The sequence below is a fragment of the Helianthus annuus genome, chromosome 14 (assembly GCF_002127325.2).
Source record: "Helianthus annuus cultivar XRQ/B chromosome 14, HanXRQr2.0-SUNRISE, whole genome shotgun sequence".
Classification (NCBI taxonomy): Eukaryota; Viridiplantae; Streptophyta; class Magnoliopsida; order Asterales; family Asteraceae; genus Helianthus; species Helianthus annuus.
In genome coordinates this window covers 168,439,362-168,451,338 of record NC_035446.2, presented here as the reverse complement: position 1 = coordinate 168,451,338, position 11,977 = coordinate 168,439,362, and the positions used below count along the sequence as shown (strand labels likewise).

Sequence of the window (11,977 nt, the reverse complement as noted above, 5' to 3'; positions counted from 1 at the left end):
TGGTTCATATGTATAAAACTTTGTAAAATTCATAAAAGAAATAAATAAAGAAAGAAAGAATGACTTAAATACCAAATTGCTTGTAGCTTAACGGGAACAACGTGTAGAATTTGAGTAAATAGAGTTGTGTTAACCGTTCTAAAAAATCTAAATAAAACTTGTATATAATTACTCTATACCTTACTATATTATAGCAAGAGTTCTAATTAAACATTGTTTTAATAAGCAACGAGGACAATCACATATACTTAGGGGTTGTTTGTTTAGCTTTTAATGGGATTCTTAATGGTTCAGAACTGTTACTGGTTCAACACTTAATGGTTAAGACTGTTTGTTTCGTGGGCAGATGTCTGAATGGTTCAGACATTTGCCTCTAAATGGTTAAACGTTATACTGTGTCTGAATGGTTAAGACCTTTAATCTGAAATAGTCAGACATTTTGTCTCTGAACGGTTAAGCTTTTATTGGCTCTTTATAGTTCAGACCTCTTATTAGTTTTGCACTTAATGGTTGAGACCTTTTAATAGTTCTACACTTAACCATTTAAAAGTTGGCTAACAAGTCTCTAGTTTTCTAATAGTGTTGGGATTTATCATCAACTATGCATTAATCATGATTTCTTTTCTTGTTCATTAAAATTTTGTAAGAAAACAAAAAGATAATTACTTAATAATAAAATTATTCTTTCTTCTGACCCATCTATACCTATCTTCTGTTTTGTCTTCATTAGACCTTTGTCTCTTCTCATTCGGAAAACCCTAACGATAGCGATGTATCAAATTCGATCTGTTTGCATTATTTTAACGTGTTCTCTCTTTCAGAAGCTGTGAGATGTGACTGAATTTGGTCTGAGGTCATGGTTGCTTCAAATAGTGGCATCTTAATTACTTGGTCCATATTCAAATGTTTTTACTGATTTCTTTACGACTAATTTCAGATTCCATTTATATATATTCCCAACTTTTTCTTACCTCCAAGATAGCCTCATCTTTTACCATAACAACAACCCTGATTGGATCACTAACTAATAATTAGCTACTTAATTTGATATATGTGTTCCACATTAATATAAACTATGCCTATATATAGAAATATGTAAAGCTTCAACCAAAAAGTTTAGACTTTAAATCCATTATGTACGGTTAAATATAAATCCTCCAAGCATGCTAATCAAGCTGTTATTTTAAAGAATCTTGTTGGGAATTAAATGAAAGGCGGTGTGTGATTAGGCGTTAATATATGAAATCAAGTAATTAATGGATGTTATGTGTAATTATGAACTAATGATGCAATGAATCAAAAGGGAAATGAGTGTAGAAATATCAAAACTCAAAAGGGTTGTGTTGAGGTTGGCATGGCATCCCTATCGACCTTGTCTTGATAACAACATTTACTAGTATTTTCTTGGTTTAATGAACTATGAAGAGTGTATTCTACTTCAAAACATTTAAGATCATGTGCAAGCTAAAACTTTAGGAGAATTATTTTTTCAACCCTAAATTTGCCTTTTTCTTGTGAAAGATTAAATTTTAATTGCATTAAAGTTAGATTAATTTTTCTTGTGAAAGATTAAATTTTAATTGCATTAAAGTTAGATTAATTACTCCTTACAAGACTATAACAATAGAGAACCGTATCGATCGTGACCGAAGTAATGGAAAAAACCAAGACAGCAAGACCAACATTAAGGGTCACAAAGGCGCCATCATCTTCGGCCATCAAATATAATGACCTAATGTCGCAACCTCCGACCCCTACCCGGGAGCGGGCGGCCGCGAGCCTCAGAGTGGGTGGCATCGGTGTTTATTAATTTGGCAGCGGAATACATCAGGACCGTAGTTAGGAAATATTTTTATCAGAGTAAAACACCAAACTTTCATAAGAATAATTTATGGGAACAAAACCAAAGTTCATTTGATAATACATTGATAGGGATAAACCCTAATTATTGAAAACAAAATGTCTTGTTTATTTAGGTAACCTTTATAGCCACTATCCCAAGCCTACAGTGCTCTCCAGCTGGCTTCTATTGGGCTTTCATATTACGTTACCTGAAACGCGTTTTAAAAACATTTTGTCAGCAAGAAATACTGGTGAGTGCATCCCAGTTTAATCAAAACAATTTTATCACATTAACAGAATTGAGGGCAACCCGGAATTACATTTGCTTAATCTAATCAATTACCCAATCAGTACTGTCAACCCGACTTGTGGGTCATATTACTCATTGGCTAACTCTTTGTCCAATGGTAATGTCTCACAAATTTTGTATACAAAACCCTAACATACCGGCAGTAATTGTAGACTTACAAATACTCAATTACTGTTAAGTATAATTTAAAACAACTGAGGTTTTTATAAAAAGATTTATAAAAAGAGAATGTACTCACATTGCAAGTTTAGATAATACTAAGGCTTCCTGAGAATCTCCTGGTTATTATCTAGTAATAAAATAATGCACACATGTTAGTAAAATAACCCAATTCAAATTAACCGTACAACTCGAGACAGAATTCCAATGACTGAGTCGGGCAAAGCCGACATGCATTACGGAAATTCTAAATCAATCGGGTGTACACACGAGACAGAATTCCAATGAATGAGTCGAGCGGAACCGACATGCGTTACGAATTCTAAATCGATCGTGTAGGGCAATAGCAGGGTTATAGTACTTACAACAAGGCAAAGCTTCGCTATATAGTGGGTATTAAGCTCGGACAGAATTTCTATTATTTAGAATGTTGAGAGAGAATTCGAGAATGAACGGTTTGTCAAATGAGCTCGAAGCCCCCTTATATAGGCCTGACGAGGGGTCTCTCGCGCCCCGCAAGAGATATAGAGAAGGCCTTCGCGGCCCGCGAGCGCCTGAAAGGCGGTTATAGGCTTGCTAAGTCAGCGGGTAGGCTTGCTGAGTCAGGTGCCACGTGGCACGCCACGTGTCCGGATAAGAACCAGGCAGTCGCGCCCCGCGACAGACCAAGAGGTCTCCGTCGCGGCCCACGAGGGACTGCCAAATTCAGTTTTTGTTGATTTTTACAAGTATAGAGGTATAACGGGTCAGAATTTCATGAACGGGGTATATTTAGGGACATTTAGGAGTGTCCTAAATATTTTTAGGAGGGTTGTTATACCTAATGATTATATAAAATACTGAAATGAAGATGTGTAAGGGGGTGTTTGTTTTTTTGTGAAAAGCTCTTCTTGACCTCTTATGTCTGCCCTACGCAGACCACGCACAGACATTTAAGTTTGCAATGAGTTTATTTTCTCGAATTGGTTTCATTAAAAAAATACGTCTGCTCTTCCTCTTTTTGGTGCAGACATGGGATAGCCACTTCTTACCTCTTCTCTAATCTCAAAACACATTAGACCTCTCAAAATGACAAAACCCTAGAACCACCTTCTCCTCAAACCCAATCCTCCTCTCAGCCGCCACCTACAGCTCCGGCCGCCATGGATCTTCCTCAATCGTCGACTACCTCAGCCGCCTCTCCCCAGCCGACGTCGTCTTCCTCAGCTACCTTCCCCGCCGTCGATGCCTCAATCAGGAGCACAAGAAGGATATTTGGTGGCGGCGGCGATAGGAATTCGGTGGCGGCGGCGATAGGAATTCGGTGCGGTGAGTGTTTACCGGACTCACGACGGTGGCGATGGTGAGAGACAGTGAGGTGGTTGATTTTCATCCATGTCTTAGCCGCAATCAAGTCTCAGCAGCAATTAAAGTTATAAGTTGTTTTTTATTTTGACATCCTCTTCAAATTCATCCACAAAATCAAGTCATATCCTTAGTTTTGGTAAATGAATATCCTTTTCATAACTGATTTCAAATTTAATCATTCATTTATTAGTGAGGTTTATTTTGTGAGTTTTGAAAAACATGATTTCAATATGTACTTCGACTCGATCAAATATTGTTTTTAAACTGTTGAATTAAGGTGTTCATTGTTCTTAAATGGTTATGATTATTGCTTGATGTTCATTACAAGATTATTTGAATATATGGTTATGGTGTTCATTACAAGATTATTTGAATTAAGGTGTTTATTGTGCTTAAATGTTTATGATTATTTGTTGTTTGTTTACAAGATGATTTTGATAAAATGATTATTTGCAGATTGTAGAAGTTAAAAAATAAACAGTCTTCTTCTTGTAGACTGCAGAGGTTTGGTTCACCTCTTCTACTATAGATGTCTACAGATATGGTACGCAGACGGTAGACATTTTACCTCTGAAAAAACAAACAGCACCTAAGTTTATAGGGCACTTTGAACGTGTAAAAGACACTCATACTTATATGTGCAAAGAAATACAAGGTAACTTTTTTATTTCAATTAAAATCTTTCAATCATCTTATTAATCGATGTAAAAAAGGTGGACCTTATTGAACAATTCAATGATAAGGTTCTTATAAAGCAGGAGAATGAGAATCTTCAGATTCTTGTTGTAAGAATTTTCTTACCCTTTTAGTTCAATGTTAATTAGTGGGTTACCACCCGCGCTCCGTAGCGGGTTCAAAACATAGATAAAATCAAGCAAATCGCGAGAGTCAAAGTTGTTTGATGTTTTAGTTAAGAGGCTAAACATGTCATTATTAAATTTTAGGGGAGGGGCTAAACATGTCATTATTAAAGCTGAGGGGGTAACGCTAAACGTGTCATTATTAAAGCTGAGGGGCTAACGCTAAACGTGTCATTATTAAAGTTGAGGGGCTAAAGCTGTTTATTATTAAAGTTAAGGGGCTCTAGTTGTTTATTATAAAAGTTGAAGGGCTAGAGTTGTTTGATGTAGTTAAGGGGCTAAACTTGTCATTATTAAAGTAAAGGGGCTAAAGTTGTTTATTATTAAAATTGAGGGTCTAAAGTTGTTTATTTTTAAAGTTGAGGGCCTAAACATTTCATTAAAGCTGAGGAGCTAAAGTCATTATTAAAATTGAGGGGCTAAAGTTGTTTATTATTAAAGTTAAGGGGCTATAGTTGTTTATTATAAAAGTTGAAGGGCTAAAGCTGTTTGATGTAGTTAAGGGGCTAAACATATTATTATTATAGTTAAGGGGCTAAAGCTGTTTAATATTAAAGTTGAGGGGATAAAGTTGTTTTAGTTAAGGAGCTAAACATGTCATTACCAAAGTTGAAGGGGTCATTATTAAAGTTGAGGGGCTAAAGTTGGTTAATACTAAGGATGAGGGATAAAAGTTGGTTGACGTGACAAAAATACATATTTATGGTACATGTAATTTCAACTTTTTTAGTAAATTCATAGTCTAAGCTTATTTCCTACATAGGTACATACAGTGGCGGATCTAGGATTCACGCCAAGCCGTAACGTTTTATAAATAAGCCGTAACGAAATCGAAAAAACATCAAATTTTTCCAAAATTTACACTAAAAACGTCAAATTTTTCCGAGCCAAGCCGTAGCGGAGGTTACCCCCCGGTTAAGGCTAGGTCCGCCCCTGGGTACATAATGATGAGTTAATAGAAGTTAACAAAGAAGAGTTCAAGACACCATCATCATTTATCTTTCTATTCGAGAAGCAGTTGTTCTTGACGTTCAGAAACCGAACAGTGGCTGTTTGGAACTTTAAAGGTCAACTTGTGACCTCTTTTGAGGATCATTTGTTGTGGCGTCCTAATTTCAACACCAACAATATATACATCACAAGTGACCAGGATCTTATCATTTCATATTCCAAATCCTACTCTGATAATTCATCAACAGATGGAAATGGTAAATTTCTCGATTTATAAGTTAAATCATACATTTAAATTCTGACAAACATGTATTTCATGCATATTTAAAAAAAAATGATATGGGTGTGTTTTGATCCTATGAATTTTCTTATAATACAACTGGTTCGATAAATATCAGAAGTATTCTAACAGGAAAATGTGTTGCTAAAGTAAAGGCAATGAACAACCACCCCATAAATGAATGCCGTTGCAGTAACAGTAACAGTAATGGTCTAAGATGCAAGTGCAACTCAAGGAGGCAGATTTCAAGCTCTGTTACAGAAGCCCTAAAAGACGTTGCCGCCCTCTTTTATGATGAAGACCGTAACGAAATATACACCGGGAACAAGCTTGGTTTGATCCATGTGTGGTCCAACTAACACAGGGCCAACCCAAGGGTAGTTAAACCCAAGCAAGGGCTTTGGGCCTCCATGTGAGAAGGCCCCCAAGTTTATTCAAAGACTGCTAGTATATATATAAATAGTTAAGTTAGGGACTCTAAAGTTAAAATAGTACATTGGTTCAGTGGTAAACTCCCTCTCTATGTATAAAGAGTTCAGCGGTTCGAGTGGTAAACTGCCTCTCTATGTATAAGGAGTTCAACGGTTCGAGACATTTGGACACTGAATTTTGTGTTTGTTTATTTTTTAATCAAAGATTTTTGTGTTTGTTTTTAAAACAAAGCCAAAAATCAGGTTGTACAAGCCAGCAAACCTTAGGCCACAATATGTATTTGTTTGTTTCTTCTTACTTTTTATAGGGACTCACACACTTGCACACTTTTACCTCCAATTATTATTAATGGCGAAATCCTCATCTTTGTTTTCATCAAAATGAACCTCGTTGATTTTTGTTTATCAAATAATTAGTTAAACTAGAGTGTTCTAGTTCTTGATAAGTTACAAATCTAAAAATACTTGATTTATAATGTTCATTTTGGCAAGTGTGTAGGGCCCTGGATTTCTAGTTCGCTTTGGGCCTCCTAAACGGTTGAGCCGGCCCTGCCAACTGAAGGTTTGGTTATATATATGTATTTTGTTTAGATGTTATTCATGTGTTTAGTTTGCAATTTAATACTATTGTCTTTACATTTTGTTTTGGATATATATGTGCTTATTTTGTTTTAAAGCTCTATGCAGTCACACTTTCATACTCTTTGAGGACGATTGCTTATGTTATACGTTGGTACTTTCATGTGTTCAAAAATATAATAAAACTAGAGTTGGTTGTAATGGGTCTAAAAATTAAATTGGGTATCTAAGTGAATGAAGATGAACACCTATGAATGGACCTAAACGAATGGGCTAAAACAAGTATAAACGAATGTTCACAAACATAAATAAACGCATGTTAGTTTAATAGTTTGTTAGTACCAACTTCCGATTGTCCAAACCCAAGCTCACACCTAGGGCTGTAAACAAACCGAACGTTCAAGAAACAATTCGTGAACCGTTCGGCGGGAAGTTCGCTTTATATTCGTTCGATTAGCTTAATGAACGAACACGAACAGAAAATTTCGTTCGGTTAGCTTAATGAACGAACACGAACAGAAAATTTCGTTCGGTTAGCTTAGCGAACAAACACGAACAAAGGTCTCATTCGTTCGATTGCGTTCGTGAACGTTCATGTTCGTTTGATTATACTAAAAATAATAAATAATAAACCTTTTATCTAAACATATTAAAACTTGAGACTCTGTTTTTTTTCAAAGTTAGCTAAAATTTGGACATTTAAGACATGTTTTGGGATAATTATGTCTAAGTTAGTTAAGTTTGAATAATTATGTCTAAGTTAGTTAAACTTGATTCATTGTTTGGTGATTGTAGTAGACTTCTTGTGTTTTGATTTATTATTTGATGGTTGTATTTAACTTCTTATGTCCAATGTTTAAGGTTAGCAATGTTTTTATTTTTTATTTTCAAGTTAAATGTTCGTTTACGTTTGTTTTTATTCGTTCGCTCTTGTTTGTGTTCAAGACCAGTGTTCACGAACTGTTCGTGAACAACTAAATTTACTTAACGGACGAACACGAACACAAACTTATGTTCGGTATGCGTTCGTGAACAGTTCGCGAACATGTTAATTTCCTTAACGAACAAACACGAACATGGTCTTGTCCGTGTTCGTTCGGTTCGATTACAACCCTACTCACACCAATTTTGCACATAAAGTTGGGTTTAATTTGTAGTGACCCGTACCGCAGTGGGCTTCAAAAAGAAGTATTCCAGTGTTGAAGGCCCAATTTAGTATTGTTTACTTTCATGGGCCATTTTGAACTTTATTGTTATCCCTGTTTTTCTGCTCTATTTTTTATCCAATAATATTTTAATGTTATGAGGATTTCTTTTTTTCTTTACTTACTAAAAACAAGTTAGACATAAATAAATTGTTGTTAATAACTATAAATATTAAATATAAATATTATCCAGTACATTATCTCAATACCCTCTAATGGTTTCTCATCTAGCTTTTTCATGTTGAATTTTAAATGATACGAGTAAAGATTTGTTATATTTTTCGTGTCTCATCTTTATCTTACATACATTATAGACTTGTATACTGTGTTAAACAACTGCATAAGAGACAAAACTACTCCAAGATATGAAACAACAATACTTTGTTTATAGTAGGTTTATGAGTATGAAATAGATAGAGACTAAAAATTTTAATAAGTAAAGTAAATGCTTTTATTATAATGATACAATAAGCCATAAAATAGTTTTTTTTGGATACTAATGTTTTTCTAAGCCATAAAATAGTTTTCTTGGATACTAATGTTTTTTAGTACACATTGAATAACAATCAAATCAAAGTTGTTCCAAACCATTTTAAACTTGCAACCCAAGTGGAACTACTTCCAATGGTTTGCATTCTATCTCTAGACTTTGATGGTTTGCTTCTACATTTAACTCCCTTTTATACACATATTTGTTTGATGCCCACAAGAATGCTCCAAAATTTAATGTTGAAATCAACATAAGAAACCCGTAATAGTAATCCAAATGTGACTCGTTTAAGTTTTTTCCGATCCAACTCTTGTTTCCACCTCTACTTGTTAATTTGTCAACCGTCGTCACCAATAAACTATTCAAGAAGTTGCCAACACCAATTCCGCTTGTAAAGAATGTTGTTCCAAGACTTTGCATATCTTCAGGGGATTGGTCATAGAAAAATTCAAGTAACCCAATCGCATTAAACACGTCAGCTACCCCGAGAAGGATGTATTGAGGCAATAACCAGAAAATGGTCATCGGGATAACATCATCAGGATCTAACACGTTGTGGGATTTGATACATTTCATTCTTCTAACTTCAACTAAACAAGCAATTGTTATGGCTACAATTTGAATTGCAAATCCAGTCCCAAGCCTTTGGAGCAAGGTGATTCCCCTAGGGTTCTTGGTTCGTTTACGCATTAGAGGCACAAAATATCTATCATACATTGGTACCGAGATTAACATAGAAAGTGTAACAAAGCCCCCCAGTGATGCCGCAGGTAATTGGAAGCTTGACCCAATGCGTCGGTCCAAAGTGGTGCCTTGTTTTACAAACAAAGTGTTGATTTGGGCCCAAATGGTGCTAGGAATCAAGGTTACAACCCATATCATGCCCATCCCCAAAACAAGCTTCACTTCTTCCACTTGAGTAATTGTGCATGGTGGTCTCTTTGAGTTGCTAACCTTATCTTCTTTGAGTGCCCCTTTGTCCAAGAACCTAAGATCAAAAAATTGGAATTTAATGTTCTATGAAGAAAAATCCAACCCGAACCGCTCATTTTTTTTTTATCTTTTAAGTTGTAAAAAAGAAATCAATGTTTATAGAATATGTAATAAATAAACATAATTTCAAAAAGTAATGAAATACATATGCTAAGAATCTCCTTTGGATTTTGAATCTTTATGGTCCATTGGCCCAACTTAACATAAATTAAAGATTATGGACCCATTTGATAGCCACATCTTATGGACCATTTGATGAATCTTGAACACAATTCCGCAACAATTATAACTTGTAACAAACTGTCTCATCCCCAACCTAAACCGTTTTTAATGTAAGAGGGACCCACAATGGAAATAATTGGTTTTCTAAAACACAAGTGAAGAAAGTGACTTAAATAGTTAAATTCATCTAAATAAAAAAAAAAAAAAAAAAACAAAGTGGTACCTGAAATTTGGAGTGTGATAGACTTGGCGTTTCCCGTTTTCGACATAATGTTGCAAATCAAGCTCATGAAGCTCCGACGAGTCACTTGGTAGCTCACAACGGCGATTGGCAATTGCCGCTCTTACTACGTGGAAGAAATCCGTGGCGGGGCTAATATTGGTCTTCCTCATTTTATGCCTATACATAGGGGTACCAATGTAGAAAATAACAAGTGACAAAATGAGACCACCTGTTGGGATGCCATAGCCAAGACCCCAACCCAAGTTTTCTTGAATATACAAAAGACAAAGGGTGGCAACAAGTGCACCAAAGAAGCTACTAAACATCCACCAATTGAAAAAGGAAACTTTGAGCCTTTTTTCATCAGGATCAAAATCATCAAATTGGTCAGCACCAAAAGTTGAAATATTGGTCTTGGTCCCACCTGCACCTATGGCTATGATGTATAGAGATGAGTAGAAAAATGCAATTTGAGAAGTGGTGGCTTTGTTGCATACTCCATTGATGCATGTTGGCTTTAAGAATTTGACTGAAACTGCCAATGTCAATTGTACCATTCCCTGTAAATAATTTTTTTATAAGTTTTCAAAATTAGTTATAAAGTTTAGTGAGAAATAGTTATATCATGTGAAATTGCGTGATTGTCACTAGATGTTTATTATATCTTTTTATTGAATATATAAAAAACAGTTGTCATCTGGTTGAAAGTTTTTGTCATTATTAATATGTTATATTAACAAATAACTAAATAATAATATTGAATGTGAGAAAATGATATCAAGAAGTGAAAACCACCATTGAAGCTGACAAATCATGTGAATTATATATTGAGCACTGAATTATGATTGGTCAAAAGGAATAGGAGCCACGAGTTCTTTTACTTTATTATTTCCCTTATTTTTGTTCAAATAAAACAATTGGGGGCTAAAAACACTAATTAAGCGTCATCTCTACCCACCCTATCCAGGCTTTACCCCTCTCACAGCCAAAAAAGGCGGCAAAAACGCCCAAAAATGTGTCATGTCTCATCTTCCTCTCTCACGCAACTTATTTTTGACGATTTTATACAAGATTTTTCATCCTCCATCAATCTTTCACATCATGCTCTTTCACCTATACGTGAACTCAAAACCGCCCTATATGCTCTAAGAGTTATATATTATTTTGCTTTAAACATGATATAAACATATATATTGTGTGAATAAAAATAATATTACATAAATACATACCAACACATAGATGATAGAAGACAAGGTGAAAGTCCAAAAACGACCCAAATAAGAATCAGCAATATATGCACCAAGTATGGGAGTCATCCACACCGCACCCGACCAATTATTCACATTTCTAACCGACGCAACATTGTCTTCACGCAACTCCTTCGTCAAATACACTACAAGATTCGACGCCACCGCGTAAAACGCCATTCTCTCAAACGCTTCATACGCTTTTGCAATCCCATCAAGATAAAACAAGTAGAAAAAAACAATATTAATAACTTTTTTCAAGTTTTTTTTTTTTGGTAAACTTGAAAAATCAAGAAAAGGGTACCAACTAAAAAAGCACAAGCTCTCCATTTGCCAGTTTTGGAAGAAAGCACGGGTTGCCTGCGAAGATTAACTGTGCCATCTTGTGTGTATCCCTTTTCGTCCATTTTGGAGCTTCAACTCAAGTGAGAAATAAAGAGAGGCAAGTAATGCTATAAATAGACATTTCATGTGTTTACTTGATTGTGATTTTCCCAATATAGCCTTTTGTTTAGTGGACGTACTTATGGACAAACAAGCACCATTCATTTGCATTTTGCAATGCGTACAGTTTAGGGTACGTGAAGTATGAATTGATTTTTATGTCTATTTTTTTGTATAAATTAATAGAAAAGCTTGGGTTTTTTATTTTTAAATAAAAAATAGTTGGGATAAATCAGTTTTGGTTCATGACTCCATAATCCATAGGTGAAAAAGGCGTATAAAGAAGCCATGTCCTCCCTACAGGCAAAAAATGTTGTCCCTATAGAATTTTTTTAGTGTCATATGGTTTCGTTATTTTTGTTATTGGTCAAAGCTTTGGGCTTGGGTCCATTAA

At 35.1% G+C, this 11,977-nt stretch overlaps 1 protein-coding gene across 1 annotated transcript; it reads right to left on the bottom strand.

Annotated features, from left to right (window-relative positions):
• Nucleotides 1-8,496: 8,496 nt before the first annotated feature.
• LOC110904944 (protein NRT1/ PTR FAMILY 5.1) lies at nt 8,497-11,635 on the bottom strand. The gene is made up of 4 exons (XM_022150806.2): nt 11,444-11,635; nt 11,122-11,339; nt 9,893-10,452; nt 8,497-9,442 (listed from the first exon to the last, which is right to left on the bottom strand). The coding sequence occupies exons 1-4, from the start codon at nt 11,544-11,546 to the stop codon at nt 8,557-8,559; spliced, it is 1,767 nt and encodes a 588-aa protein (XP_022006498.1). The 5' UTR covers nt 11,547-11,635; the 3' UTR covers nt 8,497-8,556.
• Between the last annotated feature and the right edge of the window lie 342 nt (nt 11,636-11,977).

What these genes read in the sequence shown, in the direction of transcription:
- LOC110904944 (XM_022150806.2), bottom strand. Translation starts at nt 11,546, where the DNA reads ATGGACGAAAAGGGATACACACAAGATGGCACAGTTAATCTTCGCAGG. An exon ending in AGCTTGTGCTTTTTTAGTTG is followed by an intron (nt 11,340 to 11,443) that starts GTACCCTTTTCT and finishes GGATTGCAAAAG; the next exon opens with CGTATGAAGCGTTTGAGAGA. An exon ending in TATCACACTCCAAATTTCAG is followed by an intron (nt 9,443 to 9,892) that starts GTACCACTTTGT and finishes TTTTGATCTTAG; the next exon opens with GTTCTTGGACAAAGGGGCAC.